Genomic DNA, 24,578 nt, shown 5'->3' with positions numbered 1-24,578 from the left:
CGTTATAACGTCCACATACTTTTGGCCATGCAGTGTAATAGATACGTCATTTGTTAGACCAAACAACAGCCTCATGCACAACACATTGGGTGGTGTTTTCGGTATTTTGAATGTACACACATATACAAGCTCGTACAGTCAAGTCACACACACTTTCACAAGACACACATCCACTCCCTTTAATACTGCTGCTCACACACGCTCTATACACACACTATCCACAACACACTGTCTCCTTCACACATAAATCCCTCACACATCCTAACATGCTCCGCTAGCTTTCCATCTCCCCATCGAGCCAACACCCACCACCACCCCTCACCACCCTCTGTGTTTCTGGGTAATGTGAGCTAGCAGCCGTAACATTGGGGTGGAGGAGGAGGAGTAGCAGGGGGCGGGGGGGAAGTTGATGTATGGTGGAACTAAAGCAACCCTGCCGATCGATAATGTAAACAGGAGCGAAGAGAGGCGGTAAATAAGGCCGACTCCTGACAAAACCGTCTACCTCAGGTGACAGAGAGAGAGAGAGAGAGAGAGAGAGAGAGGGGAGAGGAGAGGTAAGGAAAAGGAGGGTGAGGGGAATGTCTAATAGGGAAAGGGAGGAAGGAAGGGAGAGAGAGAGAATAATGCAGAGGCAAAGAGGAAATTGGAGAGAAAAGGGGAGGAGAGAGAGGGATGAGAAAATGAAAGAAGGGATAGAAAGGAGGTGATGGAGGGATGGAGGAGAGGGTAATGGGGGTGAGAGGAGAGGTGGTATGAATGGATGAGGTAATGGTGATGGAGGGAGACAGGAGGGTGACGACGAAGGACGGAGAGAGTGAAACAAAGATGGAGTGAGAGGAAGGGAAAGAGGGAAGAGATGGAGAGACAGAGGGGAGAGGAGGTGAGAAAGGATGATGGAGAGGAAGAAGAGGAAATGGCCCTGGTAAACAAGAAAAAAAAGAGAGAAAAAAAGGGCAGAACAACAGATGATTGGGTTAGGAATGAGGAAAAATCACCATGGCAATTATAGATTCCAATTCAATTCTAGCAGAAACAGTGAATAAATTTGTTTGCGTGCGTGTGTGTGTGTACGTGTGTGTGTGTGTGTGTGTGTGCGTGTGTGTGTGTGTGTAGCAGTGACATTTAGCAGATGACATGCAGATGAATGACCACCAAGTGACCCACTGTTGAACCGAACCAGCATTGCACATACAGTACTACACACACACACACACACACACACACACACAGACACACACAGACACACACAGACACACACACACTCGGCCGAGTTGTGAACCTGGCCACCGCTGAGTGCTGCGTTGATGCATTGGCACGGCTGAACGACTTTTTGAGAGCACACACTCACCCTGGGCTACTTGACTACTGGAGTAGTTCAGACTGAGTGAGAGAGTAAACACACACGTGACAAAATAAACAACCACACAACTCACAGACAAACACACATGGAGAGCAAATATGTGCCAAACTGTCTTATTGTGATCACACTGTACTCCTTTGTGTTTGTGCGTTTTTTTTTATTCTTTTTTTTTTTTTAATATGCTCCTTCATGCGAGACTTCATGTTTGACCACAGTAATTAAACTCGTGTCAGTGAGTGTTTCATCTGCTGTGTATTTTAACTAATTCTCATGTTCTGATCTATCTCTGCTGCTATTTAAAGAGTCCTCTGCAGCGTTCTCGTAGCCTATAAATAAAATTGTTGCCTCTCACCAAGTAATGAATCACAATAGTGAATCATCCTATAGTCAGTTCTTTGATGCTCTTAAACTCGCAGTTTAAACCAGTGTTTTTTCTGACGTGAGAATAATACAGGATTTTCTGATGCTCTTTCGGCAGCTACAGGATTGTACACAATACAGCATTAAGTTTAATGTATTTTGAGGTATGTTGATGTGACGTTGTTTGGGCCAGGGGTCTGTGATGAGCTGTGACTGAGACTCATTTTGCATCAGCACATTTTGCTGATAAGCAAAACTCAAGATAAAGCTTAAAAAAGCCAAATGATATGATCTTATAAGGTTATCACCCTATGAATTTCTGTCGTCCAAATTAATCAGTAGCGAGCTAGAAGTGTAAGCTGTGATTAGAGAAAAAAACTAAATTAATCCAGAAATAGTCAAATATGGGCAACTATTTTGAAAATCTGTTAATTGTTAAAGTCAACCATTATTGGTACAATTTCATAAATGTTTTGACATTTAATAGACTGAAGGATGAACTGATGAACCGAGGAAATAATCAGCAGATAGTCAAAATAATAATGTTAGCTGCAGCCCTAGTTTTGCTTAATACCTAAATGTGATGCATAGCAGTGGATTGCACATCATTGCTTTGAATATCAGTTTGATTATTTGATTTGATTTTGCTCTCATGTGCCATAACACAATATATTGGAAAATATCCAGATTAATATCACGGTAATTATTTCAACCATGTCGCCCTCACATCAAGTAATTCAACAGTTGTAAATAAAAACAGTTTATAAATATATAAATTGTGCCTGAATGCAGATTTTGTTTATAGTCACTTCTCCTTCATTGTTTTTTAAGAGGTCGATCCACAATCAAAGTAATTGTTATTTTGTCATTTTAGATTGTTCATGTCCTTTTGCACTCACTGTCTACGTTGGTGCACAGACCGGTGAAGCCACAACAGAATATAGTACATTATAATACACTGTTGTAGGTGTAAGAGAATAAAATGTAGCTGGTTGATGTTGTGGCACTTAACATCGCATCAGCCAGCAGCCAGCACTCATTGAGAAAACTGCAAACAGTGTCTGGTGTAGAATTAACATAGACATCTGCGTAGACACTGAGCTGAACAAATGTGGACTGAGAGGAGAGTCAGGCAGTAGGGACGGAGTCATAAGGTTTATCAAGTGTGATCCTCCCATCGCTGATTACAGATGTTTTTCTGAATTAGCCCCATGACACCTCCAGAAGGATCATCACTGATGAGAGGCTGAAGCAATGATTCGTCACTCACATACAGACACAAAACACTAACACACACACGCTGTTGCTCTTAAAGAGCCAACTGTTGCATCAATATGGCCTAAAACTGCATAAAAAGACTCATACACTGAATGCACAATGAATATGGACAATTCATTAGGCAAATCAGGGAAAAATCATAAAGTTGGAGCTGGAGAAACATGAGTCAGAGAAGAATTTTTACACTTTGACCATCATTAAAATGTTCTACTGTTAGTGGTCTGCACATCCACCTCACATTACATGTGATATGAAAGAAATTATACAGCATAAACCTTTGATGATCTATGCAATTGGAGAATATTAGTGTCTAATAGCCATGTCAATGTCTAAACAGGCTTTGATTGGAGCACTTACTATTCTTTCTGTGTGGGTTCATGCACTCAGACTAAGTGATTTCTCAGGGACTGCACTCTCCTTCATCATCAGTGAGCAGTTCAGTGAAGGACTATACGTTATTCAGACCAAGTTTCTTTCAGTCCATGTCTGTTGACTCCGCTGTAAGCAGTTCTCTTTCAGACTTTCTTCCACACACTTGTGCTCTTAGGGGGACACTGAAGCATCACAGCATATAGTTTTTGATGAAGTTGACATTAGAGCAGAGCTCCTTGTCTTCTGTTTAATGTTTGCAGGAGGACTATTTTATTGAAACTGTGGCTAGATTTAAAAGAGCAGTGGAAATGTGTAAATACTATGCTAAGCACAGCACACAATTTCATTTGGTACAGTCAACCGTTAAAAAGAGTTCCTTATTAGAGATACCAAAACAGCACTAAAACTTAAAAACTAGCCGGGGAACAAAGTGGATCATTTATCAGCTAAAGAGCCAGATATTTTCTGCAGGAGTTGGTGGAGACCAAAAACGAGCTAAAATTAGGTGTCCAGAAACACACCTTCAGATAAACGCTAGTGTTGCTCTGCGTCTGCTGGGTGTGTAAATGGGTAAGTGTAAGCTTCCTGCATGTTCTCGTATTTCAGTCACCGGAAGTTTTCAGCGAGCTTTAATTTCTAATCAGTATTGATTTAATGCTGTACTGTGTTTTCAGTTTGTAGAACAGAATCAAACATATACCAAAGACTACAAACAATAAATGCCACTTTTTTACTGGGAAAGAATGACCCGTCTGTGACCCTTTGTGACAATTATTCGTAATATGTATCAGATAAAGTTATGTTATATTTCCTTTTTCGCAAGACTTTCCTCCCTATTAGATTTGCATCTCGTATACTTTGTTATATAGGAAAAACACAGTACAACAGTTTTTTGGCAGCAGGAGCTCTGTTCCACAGGCTGGGAATAATGAGCACATCCTACGTCACTCACCAAATGTCCATCTATTGATTGTGGTTATGTGGCAGAATTTCCTTGTGAATGGCCACAACTACAGCGATTTCTAACAACAAACAAGCCTGCACCGGATATTGGGATGTGAGAACGCGTTTCATGCCTCTGCTATGAATTTCTGGTTTTGAAACAGGATCACCAGATCATGTTTCAAAAAGTCCCAAACACTGTGTTAAGTCTTTCTGTCTAATGGCCTCCGATCCGCTGAGGGTTGGATTAAAGAGTGTCTTCTGGGATTCTTCTGTGCTTGTGCAATCTGCAGCTTGTTAACTGTGTGTGTGTGTGTGTGTGTGTGTGTGTGTGTGTGTGTGTGTGTGTGTGTGTGAGTGTGAGAGAGAGAGAGAAAGAGACAGACAGAGATAGAGAGAAAGTGCTCTATTAATGTCGATCTTAATATAATTAATAATTAGACTCATATTGTTTTGAATTGTAGTGAGGTAATTACACTATCATTCAGTTCATTTTATGAACTTTTTGGAAATAAGGTCAATATACTGAAATACAGCAGCTGTTGCCAGATCAGCAGCGTTGCCAAATTGGGTGGTTTTCCTCCCAGCTGGCCAACTTTTTATTTGATTGGGTTGTTAAAAATGGTTGTAGGTGGCTCTTGGGCTGTGGGGTGCCTCTTCTACCATTTGTGTTGTTTTAGCCATTGAAAAGTTGCGAGGCGATATTCAAATGAACAGCTGCGAGATGTGAGGCAACAATACTGCATGAGGTGAAAGAGACAGGTGCATGACAGCGTTATGTCTTAACAGGAAGATGGTTATTGTAGTCTGTTGGCGTGCTGATGTGGCCCGTTTATCAACACGGTCAACGGTTGCATCAGTGGCAGTGACACACAGCTCATGGCGGCAGTTATAGTACCTTAAAACCCTGAACGCCAGATAACCACCATTTACTTCAAAAAGTGCGGTCTTTCTCTTAGTTACACCTCTGTCAAATCTGACCACACAAAATGATACACGTATTTTTAGATTTATTGTGACTTACACTTTTCTGAGGATATGATTGTCTCCGATGTCCATCACAAACAATCCTCCTTCAATCCACTCAGAAATGATAGAGAGACCTTAAAAAGAACTGTTTTCACCTTTTCTTTTCATCTGTTACATCAGTTAAATGTTCTGTTGTCCAGAAGAGTTAGTGGATCATATTTTGGTTCTTGGTTTATTTAATCTTATACTATTACAAGTCCATACAGTCCCTTATTGCACATAAACTACACTGTAATAACGGCCTTAACTGATGAGATATTGCAGTTAGTGATGCGATTTCTTTACTGATGGACAAAAATCCCTCTTATTTCACTCCATGGGATCCTGTTAAGAAAAATACCAGTCTCAATACTAGATTAATGTATTGTTGAAATGGAATTTTTTTTTCCGTGTGTGTAGAGGCGCTGGTCCGGCTAGGTTTTATCACAGTGTTGGGATTCACGCTGAGAGCAACATGCTGAGCCTCATCAGAATGTGTGGTGGAGTTGGCGTAGGCGTGTAGAGGCTGGTTAAACCGCATCTCGACTGCAGCTCTCTGTTCCTCACTCAGCTTCTGTTTGTTAGGTGTTCTGTTTCATTCCCCACCTTCCTTCCCGCTCTCTCGCTCTCTCTCTGCCTTCAATTCAATTCAGTTCATTTAACCTTTATTTAATCAATTCTTCCAACTGAAATAGTTTTTTCAGATAAAAAAAACAGTCATCAACTTGACAAAGAAACAGTATGAATTAGTCAAGTGTTCCAGCTGCTACACGAGAAAAACATGGCAAATATATTGTACAAAGCAATTAGACACAGTGAAAGACATCATTGCTGTAAACTTGAGAGACAAAGGAAGCTCTTTTCAATTATTGTTGTTCGCTACAAACTGGTAGTAAAGCATTTACGTGAGAGTCATTTCAAATAGAAAGTAGAGAGAGCTTCTTTGGTGATATGACGCATCGTCTGGCAGCCATACCGGATGTCATCAGCTCTCGGAAACAGTGGCAGCTCATAGGCCTGTTTGCTTAGGTAGCTTGCAGGCTAATTGGCCTGCAACACCAAACTAACCAGCAGATTTCTCGCTTTGGACACAACTCTACTTTTTCAGACTGTTGACTTATTAATTAATGACAAACACCCAGGGACAATTATTTGTATGTAGTATTTAAACCAGTGACAGCAGTGTTTTTATGGCTGCACAAATGTGCTGCTAAAAACACACATTAAATTATACTTGTATCCCGTATATGGGAGGTGACAAAGAGAGCAGTTTCTGTAGCTTGATTCCAGACTTGTGAATCGCTGCCCACAACTCAACTTTGTCAGCTGTTCAGATGATGAATAATGACGTGAAAACGAGATGTAAAGTCAATCTGTTACTGGATGAAATGTTAATGGGAAATGGGAAATGTGAAAAACATGGCCTACCTTCCACCTAATGTGCTCACAACTGCAGAGCCTGGCCTGCAGTTTTGATGTGAGGGTGTTCCTGTTTGTCTTCTCTTGATGTAAGTAGTTCAGATTTTATTTTATGGGTAAAAAGATGAACAGCAAACTTCAGAGCTGCTCCTCAGCCCAGAACAACAAATCAAACAATTCTCTCTGCAGTATCACCTCAGGATAACACTCACTATCTGCACTTGTTGTCTTGTTCCCTGTCTTGACTTTAGAATTTTATATTTTGCAATTTAAAAAAAAAACACACACAAACTTTCTCTTCTTCTTTTCATTTTTCACTGCTTGTCTGGCCTCTACCAGTATGTTGCATTAACAGCAAGTAACAAGTTCAATAATGAGTCAGACCTGTGTGAAGCCACTTATACTCTCTGTCTCCTAAACACACACCCTAATCTACAAGCAAAGGACAAGAAGCACACTTCTTTATGATGTAGATTTTCTATGGATTAAATTGTCATGTTTGCTCATCAATCTACACATTTATTAAAAATCAAGAACTAAAATCTCTAATTCACAAAAGTAATCAGACCGCTTGCTGTGGCAGTCCAAATTGTGATCAGGTGCATCCTGTTTGCTGTGATTATCTAGACGTTGGCTGGGGTCCACCTGTGGCTAATTGAATTGATTGGTCTTAGAAAGGCAAACACCTGTGTATGGAAGGTCTCACAATTCAAACTGCATGTCAGGCAAAAAACAAACAAACCATGAAATCCAAGGAAATCTCAGTAGACCTCTGTGGTAGAATTGTGGTGAAGGCAAATATATATAAAAAAAAAAAACTTTGAGTTTTCTCAGGAGCACAGTGGCCTCAATAATTGGGAAATATAAGGAGTTCAGACCCAACAGGACTCTTCCTAGAGCTGACCGTCCGGACAAACTGAGTAACCGGGCGAGGAGGACCAACAGTCACTATCAGCCTCAGTCACCCTCTGCAGAGACGGGAGAACCTGTCAGAAGGACGTCCATCTCAGCAGCTCTGCAGAGGCTTTTATGTTTAAAAGACACATTTTTTTTTAAATTTCAGTATTAATAATATTCCAGCAAATGGAAAAAACACACAATTGTTTGTCTCTCTGTTGCTTACATAAGACAGTCACCCAATCACAAACTGACAGACCTTAGGAAAAGATAAAGTCAACATCGGTGTCGACCTCATGGAAACCTCAGGGGACCACAAGCATCAGAACAAGATCACATTTCTGGGAGCTCCTTTTCAGGAATGGGCTGAGAGTGTCTGAACAGCCTGCATGTGGTATTTTCACAGTAACACGGTTATAGGGGGCAGGGAGGCACTTCTGAGGATAAATAAGTGAATAAATGATGAACATTTTATGCTGTCTTACTTTCACAGTCACTAGATGGAAGCCACTTTGGGTAAAAGGCATATGATCGCTCGCTTGGAGTTTGCCAAACGACATTTAAAGGACTCTGAGAACATGAGGAAAAAGATTCTCTGGTTTGATGAGACAAAAATTGAACTCTCTGGGCAGAACTCCAAACATTGTGTTTGGCAAACACCAGGCACTGCTCATCTCCTGGTTGATACCATCTCTACAGTGCAGCATGATGGTGGCAGGACAAGTCTGTGACTGTCCTCGAATGACTTAGCCAAAGCCCAGACTTATAGACCGCCATAGAGCGTCTGTGGACAGACCTGATGATGGCAGTTCACAGACGCTTCTTATCCAATCTGATGGAGCTTTAGAGGATCTGCCAGGAAGAATGGGATAACTTGCCCAAATCCAGGTGTGTGAAGCTTGTATAGACTTACCCAAGAAGACTTGAAGCTGTACTCGCTGCCAAAGGGTCTTCTGCAGAGACATGAATTATAGCTCTGAATACTTTGGTAAATTATCAATTTCAGGTGTTTCAACATTTCTAAAACATGTTTTTCACACTGTCAGTATGTGTTATTGAGTGTCAATTGATGAGCAAAATGGCAACTTCATCCATGTAAAATTAAATCTACAACACAATGACTTGTGCAGTGGGCCTGAATACTTTCTGAAACCACTGTATATCAGGTCTGATTACAAGGCTATGTAATCTGTTCCAGATTAGAGGATTCAGAGTTTCACAAAAACAGATTTGTAGTCAACACGAACAACAGCTTTTGTTTCTAGTGTTCAGCAGTCTGCACTGGGGATGTTTTTGAAAGCAGACAGTGTGCCATGACAAGATCAGATATTTGGGAAACACTCTTCAAGACCACTGACCTCCATGATGGCTCCAGCATTGTTTGTGATGACAAAGGTGACATGTCTGCAAAGTTTTCAGGAGATTTATAACATGGCAGAGATGTGTAGTGCCATCTACTCAGCTCAGATGTATAAGGACTGTTTATGTGGGACTAAATTAAACATGGCTGCAATAATAAACACTCAATAAATGTGGAATTTAACTCTGGAGAGTGTGAACTCAGGACGTGTCGATTGTATTTTACTCAGTTCTCTCACACTACATAAAAAAATGCTTCGTTTTCTCATCTCTCTCTGTCTCTCTGCAGATGTGATCCACACTGTGGGGCCGATAGCAAAAGGAGGAGTTGGAGAGGAGCAGAGGAAAGCTCTGAGGTCGTGCTACAAGAACAGCCTGAAAGCAGCCACTGAAAATGCTGCACGTTCTGTGGTGAGAAGGGAGGGATGAGATGAGGGGATGATGGAGGACGCTGGCAATAGGACAAAAAGGAAGGGAGAAAAACAAAGAATGAAGTGATGAGTTTTTGTTGCAGAGAGAACAAAGGAGGTTATGGTAAAAACGAGAGAGAGAAGGTTAAAGGAAGGGGGTCGCTGAAGACTGGGAGAACAGGCAAACAGAAAAGAGGTAGGGATAAGTGGAAAGAAAGTACTGCAGTCAGGACTGTGTGACGAGATTCCATAGGTGTGATGGCCGACTCCAGAAGGTTAAAAAAAAAATCTGAGCTAAGAGAGAAGAGTTAGGAAATACAGATTTTTCAAAGGAAACTACATTGAAACTAAAATAGATGGAAGGAGGAAAAAGGGAGCTGCAGGTAGGAGCACTGACTTGAAAGAGGATTGTATGAGACACTCCAGGTAGGAGGTTTCACAACAGAACCAGGTGTGAAAGTCAAAGAAAAACACCAAGGCAACATCAAAATAAAGTCAGAGGTAGAGTAAAAGAAAGGACTCATGGAGTCTGTGGGAAGATAAGCGCTGAATATTTAGAGATTCTGTTCTGTACAGAGTAGAATTTAAAATAAAATTACATTTTACTAATTGCAAACAATCTGTATTTGTTACAACTACAGTTACAGCAAGTAAAAGCAAATGTTATTGAAGACTGAAATCAAATCTTCGCACAAGCAAAACTGCACGTTCATAACCAAACATGAGACATTGATTGTGCTGAATGCGTCACACAAACTTGTTGATATTTTTTAAACCTTATTTAACCTTTATTTCAACCCAGCAACAGAATTGTGTGTTTCTTTACATTAAGCCCTTTAATTTTTTTGTTGTTGTTTTACTTCCATCGATTGATATGTTTACCCTTCGTCTTGAGGAACTTGTGAGTCATGTCTGCTCTCACCCTGAGTTGCCTGCTCCGCAATCTGGTTAAACGAACAGATCTGGAGACACAGCGAGCATCTTGGCATCTGCTCATAATTCAGCATTTGACAGCAGGTTGAGAATCTGTCAGATTTGTTTTATTTTGAAGTTTACTTGCTGCTTGACGCAACTGAGAACCAGGGATGTGGCATGAACCTGCCTGACATTGATTTCAATGACTTAAATTTACAATCCTTCAGATTTTCCTTATGTAAAGCCCCATCTTGATACTGTTAAGCCATTCAGTGTTTCTACATTCTGTAACTGCCTCTCTCTTTAGTACTTTTCATTGTTTCTGGTGTAGTCTGCCTTTCCTGAGCAGGTTTTAAATTACCAACTCACTCAGGAAACGATGCATGCATGTACTTAAATGTTACTGTTTGTAATTTTATTGAATTGAAAGGAATCTCATTATCTACTGATGGTTCTCCTAGACCCGTATCAGAGGTGTCTTAAGTTACTGCTAATGCAAACTGAACATTTCTTACTGCTGCTGCTTCAGACTAATAGGTTCACATTTGAACAAGTCTGTCTTAGAACAATACTCCCATGCCCATTTGTACATTGAAGAAGTTGTTTCTATTTGTACTGTAATTGTTCCTGCTGTTTATGCTGGTAGTGACGAAAAGAAGGAATTTGGTAAAAAAAAAACAAAAAAAAAACACCCACTTCATTTGTATTTGAATTAGCTTTTTGCTCAACTGGAAATAATTGAAATTGCCTCAGGAAAAGCAGCCAGTAAGCAAAGGGACAATTAAAGTGAACACCAATGCTTTCAATGTCCATATAGACATGTAAGGATTGTTTTATAATCATTTTTGGGGGCATTTTATGCTTTTATTATATAACGAGAATAGAGAGGCGACAGGAAACGACAGAGTGAGGGATGCAACAAAAGTACTCAAAAGTATTGAGATCAGGATCATCGTGGTTCATGGTCGGCATCTTAACCCCTGAAGGAATCATTGTAAGTCGGGGAAAAAATCTTTGAAAAGCATTCAACTGCCGAGACACAAGTGGCTTTTATTATAGAATAAACACAGTGAGCTGTTAGATGAAGAGCAGCGGGCGACTGGCTCTTACTGCCATTTTTGAGGATGAGCACTCCTCCAACATGTTATCAATATAAACAATTCCATTGAAAAACTTAGTCCAGGCTCTCACGGCAGGATGAATAAAGGCCAGTTGTGCAGTTGGTTCGCGCTCAGTGTAGATACCCCCAGTTGTTGTTTTCCAGGTATATGCATTATTTTGAATGTAACTCTGGAACCTGTATTGTTCAACCAGGACTGAAATGCTACATATTATAACTTGACCTTTTTGTTGCTAGAATATAATACCTTACAGTATATAAGTGATTGTTTTCTTTGTTATGATACCCCTCATAATACCCACCGTTAGAACTGCTATAATAATGCCTGGTTAGAGCTGCTGTACATGTATGTGCCAGGCCTCACTGTCAAAGGATAATCAACAGTTTGAACTTGGGTGGATGTAAAAATCAAGGGAGAAAAGAGGCTGCCATAAAAAACAATCAGGAGAAAGACACCATCAAGATCCCGTAGAGTGTAATTTTTCAGAGCGAGAGAGTTAATGTTATGTTTTGAGCAACAGACTATAACTACTTTGTTTGCCATTTTTTTCTCCGCAGGCTTTCCCTTGCATCTCCACTGGAATCTACGGTCAGTGTCTGTGTTTATGTGTGTGTGTCCTCCTCAAACCAGAACAAATGCATGACATTTTTATATGTTGAGCAGTGTGGGGACCTAAATCTGTTTAAACAGTCACATTATGGGGACATGTCATCCTCATGGGGACAAAAAGCAAGTCCCTGTAACATAAATTGTTAAACCTTAGTTAGGTTAATGGTTTGGCAAGTACTAGTTATGGTTAAGTTTAGAGAAAGTCTCCAGGAAATGAATGTTAGTCAGTGTAATGACCCTGACGTCATGGAGACACGACTGTCCCAACATAACAGAACATAATGAGGGAATGTTCTTTAGGAATGTATTTATATATATTATATATTTTTAGTTGTAAAATGCTAATAATGAGTAAATCAGCTAAATGTTTACTCTCATTATTTCATTTGTTTTACAACAATATCCAACTAAACCATGACAATTGTGATTTTTTTAAGGTTATGTTTATGTAGCTCAAAGCTCCAGCTTAATGTTAAGGAGAGATGACTCAAGTGACTTGAGGCACAAGTCAGGAAGAATTTACATTTTAAATATTTAATCAAAATATTTCCCCAGCCTTTACCAAAGTGTTTTAGTAGCACATACTAAACCACACGTGATGCAATGCGCAAACCACAGTGTCAAATCCTGCAGTTTGTAGTCCCACCATTCACCCTGACCACCTACTCGTAGTACTGTGTTGTCCAATAACATAACCTTTCCTGGGCTGGGGAGAAAAAGTTTCTGCTGAAAGTAATCAAGGCAGCAATTACATTCCCCCCAAAACATATTTGCTATTCTTATCATTAAAGTAAGTCACCTCACATAATTCCCAGCACGGGTCTGCTCACCTAAACTCTAACAAGGTCTAATCAGCTAGAATGATTGAAACTGCCACTGTGACTGCGTATGTCGGCGAAGTGGTAAACATTGATGACATTTTTTTTTTTCCACTAAAAGTTTCTCAGTTTCTTCAAATGGTTTTCAGCACTTGAATCAAATAGGTCATCTGTAGCATTATCGAAAAATTACTACTGTGACTGGTTGGAAGTCATTTTGGCACCACTTCTACTTTATTTTTCAATTTCTTCACATCCCAAAGTGGGTGACACAGTGTTGATTACCACCATCCCACTTTAACAGCAGTTAAGTCACATCTCTACCTGTAAAACCCAAAACAATCCTTGATTCTTTCAACATCTGTTATTTAGAAGTTCTCTAAAGCTATTCCTAAAAAGACGATGAGCAAAGTAGCTGCAGAGTTTAATAACTGCTTATATCTGGAAAAAAGCAGGTATCCTTTTGTTACTCTCCCAACTCCCCTACTGCTACAAAACACTCGGGGAGGAAAGAGACAGAGAAACGTGGAGAGGAAGACATGAATACCTCACTCAGTAAATCAGAACTTTAGCCTTTTCTTCTCTCTAGCAATGGGAAACAAGCGTCGACAACCAGCCCTCACAGCCAAACCCACCCCGGGGAGTGTTTAAGCACTATCCTTAACTCTCCCTCCTGCCAGTGTGAAGGGGGATTACAGTCAATCTGACACAATCTCTGGCCTAATCTATCTTAATCTGCCGGTCTTAATCCAAGGCCTTAATCTGAGAACCACCTCTGGGCTGCAGGAGATAATGTGACAAGTGGCACCGAGTGGCTCAGCACTCTGGTTAAACAGAAAGACTGATACTGGAAACAAGCACATGATGGAAAACACAGCCAGTGTGTACACCGCATAAACACAGGCACACAGATGTATTGTTGTTGTTGCTACCAATAAACACATAAGTCAAAAAAAAAGTGAAAATCACACACACACACATACACACACATGGGTCCGTGTTGTTTTACTACATTCATGGGGACTTGTCATTGACATAATGCATTTCCTAGCCCCTTGCCCTCACCTTAAAGATCAAGCAGTGAAATGATTCATATAACAAACCATAGTGGGCAACACACATTATATTACATCCCTTTCAGTGTGAACTCTGCATGTGTTTATTTTGATGCTACGCTGAAACAATATGTTGTTCAGTGCTAATTTGCGCCTCCTTGTATTCCCCTATGTTCTGATGTTGAACAGACTCTCTTGATGTATGGAATAATTACTATATAATCACACAGTGTGTGTTTGTTTGGGCTGTGCAGTTTGACCAGATGATGAATTTTCACTGCCTTTGTGTTGCTTTTCCAGCAGTGGGGATATTTTTCTAGCAGTGAAAGGTCTCTGCAGCTGAATGAATAAAGAAGCAGCACTGTAGTCTTTCTCCATCTGTCTCCTCGTAACCAACAAGTGTGTTGTGTCTGCTTCTTTCCCAAATAGGCAAGTAAGGATGAGAGGAAGTGAGAAAACACAGAACCCTGTGTTAGAATAGTGGAAAGAAGAACACGTACCTGTCTGAAAAAAAAAACGTGCAGACGACGACTGAACGCAAACACACAGATCTGTCACCGCACCTGTTCCTGCAAATTGTGTGCATATTTTTGATGTTGTGTGTGTGTGTGTTTGTGTAGGATATCCACCCGAACAGGCTGTGCATGAGGCGTTAGCAACAGTGAGGGAGTATCTGGAAGCACATCATGACAAGGTGCATATGTGTGTCTGTGTGTTTGTGTCTGCATGACTGTCAATTTTACCCCACCATTTCCTCTAGGTATTATTCCTTTCACAGCTGTTGTTTTTGTTTTCTGGTGAGAGCGAGGGAAAGGGTGTATTGAGAAAACACACACACACACACAAACACACACAGTGACATATACACACACACAAACGTACATCTAAACACACACGCCCAAGTTCTGGCTCTTATGCTCATGGCAAAGTCTGCGTTTTAATTAGCTCCTTGCGGGACTAAACCACATACACGCACACACACTTTCTCTCCGGAGGAACTGCGAGCTGAGAAAAGACAAAATGATGGAATAGATGACTGGAGGGGAGGGACGAAGGGGGAAAGGGGGGTGATGGGACACTGGAACAAAGAGGAAACTTTCCAATCAGTCGTTTACATGCTTTAAACTCTCCTCCCCTCTTCCTCCTTCTCCTCTTAGGTCTCCTCCCACTCCTCTTTTCGCTCTCCCTATCTGTAACCACCGCGCTGTGTCACCTCCCAGAGAGGGTGTTGACGATGTTATTGTTAGTGCTGGTGTCTCCAGAGTCTCTGTAGCAATACCAGTCAACTGATGCCGTCAGCTGCTCCGAGCCCAACAAACGAACATTAAACGTTATATGTCTCACCATAAAGACAGCAGTCAACAAGCCTTAAACGGCTGAAAATAAGACCAGAAAGCCAAATCAATGAGACATGTATTTACATTCTGCCCAGAAATAGTTCCACTGTGTGTTTTTTAAGGGGAGGGGGGGTTATTGTAAACAAATGAGGATGTGAGACCTAGTTAATTTGCATACATATAAAGCAAGAATGCTCACCAGAGGAAATTGAGTTTACTCTTTAATTGAACTGCCTCCATTTTACAGCGTGTTTTGCCGGGCTTGCTCTGGCTTGAAGGGCTGTAATGTAGAAAATGAAATTGAAAATTGCAGACACACTAAGAAACAAAATGGACCCAAGACACGGGGCGATGTGCCAGCATGCTGCATCAGGGGTAATAATAAAAATGCTGCAAGAAAGTAACAACCAAGTTTCATAGTTGTTATATGTTACATATAAGACTCAAAGTTGATCAGAAAGTTTCAATAAAAGCAATGTATGACATTTGAGAAAACAGTCCCATGATGAGGACCATTTACTAGCTGTTGTGGAGATTTCAGTTAAATCACATGATCTTCATCACCATCCCCCAGGTTCCTGCTGATGCCCCTGTGAAGTCTTCTGTTCTGTACAGATACAGCTTATTATTATCTTTATTTTCATGATGATAATAATGATAACATTACATAACATTGTTTTTTAATAATGGATCCTTGATTTCAGACAGTGTCAGCCATCGATTTTATCAGGTGTAAATAGTTAGATACAAGTGCTTTTTGACAGGGTCATAAATACTGTATGTATTGATGATTACACACGTTAAAAGGCTAAAGCTAACAGGTCCCAGGCCGAAATCAGCAGCCTCAACCGTATTTAAAAGACAGTGGAAATTAAGAAACATAATTGTTCTTGTATTGCAGTGTAGAGCTAGTTAACCCTGTTAAATAACCCTGTTTGACTTATGAGCAAACAATGTGTTTTCAGGAATACGTTTGGCAAATGTAACACTACCTCAGGTAACCTTGGCTGGGGTTGCTGGAGTGTAAACCTTCCCAAATCCAACAAAGAGCAAGACAGAGCTTCAAAGGTTAACCTGAAATCTGATACCATCCTCATACAAATGGGCAAATACTGCAGTGCTGGTTAATACTGCTGGCTGTGACAGAGCTTTTGTTTTTCTTTAAATGCTGATACCGGTTGCTGACGGTTTATAACATTTAAAACTTCATCTGATTAAGAGGATCCTGTGATACAATTGAAAGCTCCAGAACAGCTACTAAATGGACGTCGTGGTGAGATTGTTTTTCTCAGCTGCTGTTTCCAAAATCAAGAAACAACTTTGAACCTCAGTTGGTTTATGACAGTTTGAGAACCATTTTTATTTTACATTTATTCAATACAAACTAAAAGCCAGTAAAATACAGCATCACATGTCAGGATGGTCAAGTTGAAGCTAATGTGTGTTTAAAGTCTGCTTGTGTCGGCGTGTTCTCCGCAGCAGGTCAGTGATTACAACGAGAACCATGCTAGATGTGAAAAATAAACTTTGCTGTAGACTGATTTTCTGTTTGAGAGGGGAATATTTACAGGAACTGTGCTTCCTTAAAAGACAGTCAGTTCGGAGAGAGCCCATTACATTCACTTGATGTTATTGTTAGCTTTAGCATCTCCAGGGTCTCTGTTGCAGTCGTATCAAAATGAGCTCCCCACTGCTGCCATTTTCTGGAGGCCATTTTGTATCGCTCCTCACAAGTATTTGCTTTAATTTGAATGAGGGAGGCTGCAAAATGGCGCAAGTGGAGGCAACTCAGCGTGGAGGTTAGAGATTTCGAACCTTAGCCCAGGGGATGTAGTTACTTACCGCACATTTCCATATCTTCCCTTTTAGCCTCCATTCAAATTCTGGCGAGTGATGGTAATTGTGCAACAAGCTGTTACTGAAAAACACGGGCTGCGGGCTACCAGGCTGCTGAAATGACTTTGAAAGCAATGAGACTTAAACTCCCACACCAGGCAGAACATGATAGGAACAGCCTGGCTATAAATTGCACTACCTCGCCCAGAACAGAAAAATCAAAAACCTGTGTGGAGACATTAGATGGTAATAATGTTTGTCAGGATCTGAGAAATTAGAGAGTACAGTGAAGTTTATATCCCTGGAAGGATAAAACCGGTAGTGAACAGGCTGCATAGTGTCGAGTACTGTACTGTATGTCCAGTTATATAGGGCATAGTGTAAATATTATAGACTGTAGAGCCAGAGTCTAAAGAACACAAGAGCAGAGAGCATAAAGATTGTTGTAAAATAGCCTCACTCACACAACCAGTGTCTTAATATTATTTGAAAGCTATTATGTTTATGGCTGTTTGTGTGTGTGTGTGTGTGTGTGTGTGTGTGTGTGTGTGTGTGTGTGTGTGTGTGTGTGTGTGTGTGTAAAACTGACAACCTAGTGCCAAAAACACTCACACAGTATAACACTCAGGGGCATGCACTAAAACACACAGTTACTTTTCTCTCTATTATACACACATGCATAGACACACACACACTTGTACAATACAAGTACTTATAGACCTACACAGAAGTCCTTCCTCTGTCTAACCTCTTCCTTTCTCTCTCTCTCTCTCTCTCTCTCTCTCTCACACACACACACACACATGCTGTCTCTCTCTAGCACTCTGTCCCTGGCATACAGTGGAGTAAGCGCTGTCTTGTGTCATGATCATAATAGTGGGCTAATAGGGGAGTAATGGACTGATGCATTAGCTGCGTTCTCCAGATATCGCCGCCGCACAATGTCACACACTATTACATTGTTCCCCCTCTGCTATTGATGAATTCATGCTTATTGCATATGCTTGTAATAAAGGTCATTGTATGTGTGTGTGTGTGTGTGTGTGTGTGTGTGTGTGTGTGTGTGTGTCAGCTGGACAGAGTCATCTTCTGTGTGTTCTTGCCGACGGATAAGGAACTGTATCTGCAGAACCTCCCGCTCTACTTCCCTGCTGGTGAGTCTCTCTCTCTCTTTCACACACACACACACACACACACACGCCTATATACAGTGTTGGCAGCTCAGCCCAGCTCAATTGAGCTGCACATACTAATAGAGACTTACACAGTGGTGTGATAAATACTCTGCATCATCCACTGTGTGCTATTTGCACATTCAGTACATTCACACATACACAAGGCCATTAGACACATTGTGTGTATCTGCAGCACACTTAATTGTGTTTAATTACAGTAAATAAACACACACATCGCTACATATACACACAATGCAGTGACAAAAAAGGTAAATACACATAAACATGCACAGTGGGACAGGTGTGTTTTATCAAGTTATTTTATTGCACAGTGACACACTTGAGCACATTAAGAGGTGTAATACTGACATACCGTACATGTGATGCATATTTTCTGTTTATTGGCTCAGCCTTTCCCATCACTGACAATCTGAGAAACGGCCTTGTTATTCTACTCATGAATTTATTTCATTCATTTATTCAATCAGTTCAGTTCATCAGAACACAAATTCAGATTGATTGTCAGACGTTCTGGTTCTGGGGAGTTAAGGCACTGTGTCAAATGCAAATAGTGATCTGTGTTACACAAGCAGTATGTCATGTAAGCTATGGTGTGGAATAATTTCAGTGAGAGACAACGAGACGTGATCTGCAAAATATTTTTTCTTTTCATATTTATTGCACCACTAAAAATCAGACAGTTGTTGTTTTCCTTTTCTGACGTATTTATTGGAACAGCCATTCACATGTTTTATGAAATGCAAGAACAAGACTAAGAACAATCCACATAACCAGGTTGAGGGACATGATTAGGACTTTAAACATATTCATTATCAACAGTAGCCTGTGTGTGATGCAAACATTAAAAGGTCAGCACAATAAAAAGATTTAAAGGAATGGTCAAACATTTTGGGAGATACACTTATTTGCTTTGACAACAACCTCATGTCAGTGTGTTAAGAGCTGGACTCAGGACATTGATAGCTTAGCTTAAAAAATCTGTCGGCTCCTTTAAAGTTAATTTACATGTTGTATCTTTTTCTTTTTATGCACTCACAAACATTACCACAGTTAACTTTATACATAGCCACTGTGTAAATGTATGTGTGAGAGAGCATTGATCTGTGTGGGTGAGGGAGCATCATGAGTGCGTGTTAGTTTACAGATAGTTCTTGGAAGGCTTTTTAAACTGTTATTGTCACAGCTAAAGTGCACAAGTGTTTAGTTGTTACCTAAAAACTTCAGGTGCATTGCCACCACCCTTCTGGACTGGAGTATGAACCAACCCTGATTTACATGTAGCTCGGGAAAACCAAAATGGATGCAATAACATTTGTATTCTGGCTAACAGAGACACATGTGCTAATGAGGCAAAAAAAAAACTGTGTCCACTCACAGATGAAGTGAAATTCGTTGGTTATCTCTTAACAACGACGCATGTGGCCAGCGTATTGGACGCAGGAGAAATGTGAAGGTGTAAAGATATAAGCGACTCTGACAGGGACTACCTTGCAACTAACAGGACTTAAAGGATTTGCTGCTAACATCTTGGTGCCAGATACCACAGAGCACCTCCAACCCTCAGAGGTCTTGTAGAGTCCATGCCTTGGCAGTATGCAGCGGGAACCAACAGCATATTAGGCAGGTTGTCATAATGTTTTGGCTCATCAGTGTATACATACAGTATGTGGCTAAGTGTAAATGACATTACACCTGGATTTTCTCAGCGTATTAGACACCTGATGGGAAACGTGTGAATGGGGAAACTGTGAGGACCACACTCAGGGAAGCTACACACAGCCACTACACTCAGCTGTTGTTCTTCTCATCTCACTCTGAGGACAAAAGCAAAAAAATAGTGTATTTCCCAAGATGCTGAACTATTCTTTTAATGGTGTTTAAGACCTTTTTTGGCCAAAGAAATGTGCAGACTGTTTGTGCGAGTGTGTGTGTCTTTTATTTTCCAAGTTCAGTGTTGGAAAGTTGATTCTTACCCAGTCATCTGTGTTTTGCTTTCATTTCTGTGCCCACCCCTTTAGCCTGACCAATGACACCAGCTCATTGTTCAGGTAACCAACACGGCATGTGTCAATGTGTATAGTTTGCTCCATTAAGAGAAATAACTACATTTAGTGTGTTTGTAGTTGGGCAGCCCTAACCCCTGTGTGAATGCTAAATTGTTTTTCATAGAAGGGAACCCTAAAATTTTCTCCAACCAGCACTTGTCATATTTTGGGAATAAATTGCCTGTTTTTGTGCCTCAGTTAAATGCAAATGGCTTTTTACATTCTGTGCATCCCTGAATGAAAGTAATGGGCACTGCTGGCCTCAAGCTGGCTAGTTTACAAACTTTTGCTGAGGGAGAAAATGTTAAAAGCATTTTCCTCTAAAGGTGAAAAGTGTTGAAAAAAAACAAAAAAACAGCCGCGCTTTAAACCTCCAAGGTCCTTCTTTCCATCTGCAAGTTCTGTCTCACATGCTTTTCAAAATAGACTAAAAAGAAAATAGTGTGCCATTATTGCAGATTGATCTGTGTGGTTAAATGAAGTTTGGTAAATACGTAAATTTTATGTTGGCTCAAGCTGTGACATGATGACTTCACCCATTTGTTTTGATTACACTTGTGATTGATAGTGTTATAATGCCCAGCAGTCTGGGCTCCTAAGCATGATCAGTCATTCACTCAATTATTCAAATTAAGCATTGGTATTACAACTGCAGCCATAACCTCTAATGACATGCTTTACCACTGCTATAAATCAAACTCACCTCTCGCCTCCAAAACATTTTGAGTGCAAGGTCTCAACCAATCTCATGCTTTCTGCTTTCATAAAACAGATAGATATTCTTTTCATTTGCCTCCGCATACATTTACTGCTACGGCAACAAACTCAAGACCATCAAAACAACCAGGAAGTTGCTGAGGACAAATCCTAGAAATGTATGGCTGCACAGCTCTACATCTAATTTGGTCAAAGTCTAGCATATGCGGGGGAAAAAAGAGAAAAAAGTCTTTTACCTGAATTATTCAGACAGTACAGTCACTCAAACTCATATTCTTAACACACAGTAAGACGTTGGCAGTGTAAACAACTGTGGACCTGAAATAGAGCTTTTAAAACTTACCCCTGTCTGTGCTATTAGACTTTAAAAAGCAATTACAATAATCAGGTTTTATTAATTTTAACAAATCCACTTCCAGAGTTATGTGACAAATGATAGCAGCAATGAATTAACTGAAATGAGAAAAGTTAACACGAAAGATTAACCGACAGGCAACCCTTCACTCACTCTACTGACAACACAAAAGAAAAGCCAACACTGTGAGGCAAGGTTGATGCTGAAACACAGTGAGAGCTGTATTTAATTTTAAATGAAAGGAGACATTTCATGGTTCTAGTGGCAGTAAAGTCAATGCTACAGAGAAATGCCCCTTGGGTTTGAATATATCACTCAGTATAACATTAATATGTATGTTACTCAATTACCTTTACAATTCAGAGCATGTTTTAATACTGGTTAGCCACAACGGCAGCACAGAGTTTCACATAAAAACGTACACAGTTAAAGAAATAAGACAAGATAAAAACATACCATAAACTGAGGATTTAAAGTATTTCACTTACATGCCCTGACAGACAAGGAGTTAAATAAGAGTCAGAGAGAAAAGAGGAGCAGCCTATTAAAAATAAAAGCAGAATCCAATCAACTTTGCAGCTGTATCTCTCACATAAGCTTTAAACTCAGACACTGGGTTAAGAGTCTTAATTTTTTTGATCTTTTTGCAGACAGTAGTGGCTGATACCAGGAAGGATTTCTCTCTCATTTTGTTGGCAGCCGCAGGGAAGATCAGTTGCTAAAAAATAATGGGATCTCAAACTGTGATGCCCTTATACTCTCTGCTCTATACAAAAAGCTAAATACCGTGTGTAGGGTTTGAGTTTACTAAGGAGTGTTTTGTAGATGAAAATGTAACAATGACTAAGAACAAATACCTTCCAAACCCACACTACCAAACAGTATGAGTTTAACAGTTTACAATAAATGTTGGTTCCTTGAACTACACAGACCCCCTAAATTAGGGGAAAAAAAGTAAGCCTTACCATTCATACTCAACTGAAGACAAAAATGGAGCAGAAGCTGATTTCTATTTGACCTCAAAGAAGAGAGTTTGTATCTAAAGTAGAACTTCAGTTTGTCTAGTTGGAGAGAAAGTCTGCCATCATTCACAGTCTCCAAATATGCTCTCATTGGGTGGCGACACCAAATGTTTATACAGGCTTAAAGGAAAATGAATTCTTGCAAGAATTTAGACAGTAAAACAAATATATTTACATTCTACCGAACAAGCTCTTTAGCTGCACTAATATTCACTTACCACTAATATATACTTTATATTAACAATGGATCAAATTACTATGCATAATGTGAAAATATGTTGATTATAGTGACAAATCCACCTGCTCTACACAGCGCTTTAATGTCTTTAAGCTCTTTGTTTTTGTTTTGTGGTCTGCATACAGGAGTGGTACTAAACGGAGGGAAGGCAACTTAAAGTTAGCAACTAGCTGGTGAACATAGTGGAGCATTTAGCAGCTAAAGTGTCAGATTTATCCCTCAGGTGCTGGTGGAGATCAAAACAGAGCTATATAGAAAGAATAATACACTGCAAATGAAAGTTAATATGGTTCTGCATCTATGTGTTAATAGGGAACGGTTTTCTAACATGTTTGCCACAATTACTTTTTGAGGTCATAATATATGAGTTTGTGTTCAGAGTTTGTTCCTGTTTCCCAACTGGTAAAAAAAAAAAAACTGTTAATGCTGCTTCACAAGCATAATATTAGTTTTGATTTCATGGTCAAATTGTAAAGTTATTTTATATAATGAATAATGAAACATCCAGCTTCAGAGTTATAGGGCCTGTTTTCGCACGTCTGTGATGAGGCAAAATCTTAGCTTCCGCTCAACACACTAAAGTTTCAGCAGCTTCACATGAAGCCTGAAATCAGCACTTTCTAATCTTCACACTGGGTCAGTTGACTAAAAAGAGGTTATTTTCCAAAAAGGCAGGTGTGTCCCTTTAAAATGTCTGTGCTAGCTGTTGGTGTCTCTCTCCCCTAATGGATGTGCAGCAGATTTTGTAGCAGCAGTGAGCGAGCAGTAGCGGTGCTTGGCTGGTAGATGGACCGGAACTGTCTGTCTGTGTGACAGAGCTGCTGCAGGCAGGCCTCCAAGTCTCCGCTATAAACCTTATGTGTCTCCAACAACTGGCACTACCCACACTAGCTGTCTGTTTGATGTGTGTGTGTGTGTGTGTGTGTGTGTGTGTGTGTGTGTGTGTCTGTGTGTGTGTGTGTGTGTGTGTGTGTGTGTGTGTGTGTTTGCGTTTGCATGTTTTGAGTGTGTCTTTAGCCATGTTGCACTGAGAGTGACTAATCCTCACTAACAGATCCCTCTGAAGCAACCGGACGCCCCAAAAGCCAAAATGCTATTAACCGCTGCATGACCAAGGTAAAATGCTCTCTTCCCTTGTTTTACAGTGTTTTTTTCCCCTCTCTCAGCTCCCACAGAAGCTGCTGTCAAGAGTAAACTCTGAGAGAGTGGATCTGTCAGATTTTGCTGCTGTGGATACACACCGCTACGCTCAATATCCAGATTCCTCCTCCCTGCTGTTGATGCAGAGCAAGACCTTCCTCAGCCGGAGGATAACTCCTAAATGGATGATAGCTTTTTTTTGAAGTGCTCGCTGGCCTTCTGCAGATTTTAATTCGTTTCTGTTTTTCCCACTAATGGTTGAAGTGAAGAGGTGTCAAGATGAAAGTGTGAAATGATGTTGATAATCCTCTTGAAAAATGGACTGTGTGCACCCTTAGCTGCACTCCAACTTGACCTTTATTGTCTGTGATCAGTGGTAGCTTTGCATCAAGCTCACAACCTCCTGTGAGTTATGTGTCCCATGTGCTTTATGAGAATATTGGGAGTTCACTCTGTGTGCATGTGTGTGAGACAATGACAAAAAGCTTATTAAAACGAATCACACAGGCCTCTGGTGTGTGTGAATTGATTATTTCTCGGGATGCAATACGAGTCAGTGAGCTGAGCATCACAAGGGAACACTTCACATGAATATTTCCTTCCTCGTTTTCTCTCGTCTGTATGTGAAGGAGACAGGAAGAGGGAATTTGTTTATCTGTCAGCAGTGGTGGAAAGTAAATTTATTCTGTACTTAAGCACAGTTTTAAGATAGTTCTACTTTAGCATTTCGATTATGCTTCTTTATACTTATCCTCCACTACATTTC

General features: G+C 40.3%; 1 protein-coding gene across 3 annotated transcripts in view; it reads left to right on the top strand.

Annotated features, from left to right (window-relative positions):
• macrod1 (mono-ADP ribosylhydrolase 1) overlaps nt 1-24,321 on the top strand; it is a 109,526-nt gene extending 85,205 nt beyond the window's left edge. For 2 of the 3 annotated variants that reach the window (XM_087174261.1, XM_023407344.2), the window contains 5 exons: nt 9,288-9,409; nt 12,002-12,032; nt 14,547-14,620; nt 18,172-18,253; nt 23,839-24,321. In XM_087174261.1, the coding sequence (XP_087030387.1) occupies nt 9,288-9,409; nt 12,002-12,032; nt 14,547-14,620; nt 18,172-18,253; nt 23,839-23,873 (344 nt within the window). In that variant the 3' untranslated portion in view covers nt 23,874-24,321. Of the gene's footprint in view, nt 1-9,287; nt 9,410-12,001; nt 12,033-14,546; nt 14,621-18,171; nt 18,254-20,313; nt 20,344-23,838 lie in introns of all 3 variants that reach the window. The other variant, XM_023407345.2, reaches the window with a different exon arrangement.
• The last annotated feature ends 257 nt before the right edge of the window (nt 24,322-24,578 follow it).

Source organism: Seriola lalandi, unplaced genomic scaffold, assembly GCF_002814215.2.
Source record: "Seriola lalandi dorsalis isolate HSWRI2012SDOR001 ecotype SW California unplaced genomic scaffold, Sedor1 jcf7180002054333, whole genome shotgun sequence".
NCBI lineage: Eukaryota > Metazoa > Chordata > Actinopteri > Carangiformes > Carangidae > Seriola > Seriola lalandi.
The sequence above is the reverse complement of the archived record's forward strand: the minus strand, read 5'-3'. Positions and strand labels throughout refer to the sequence as shown.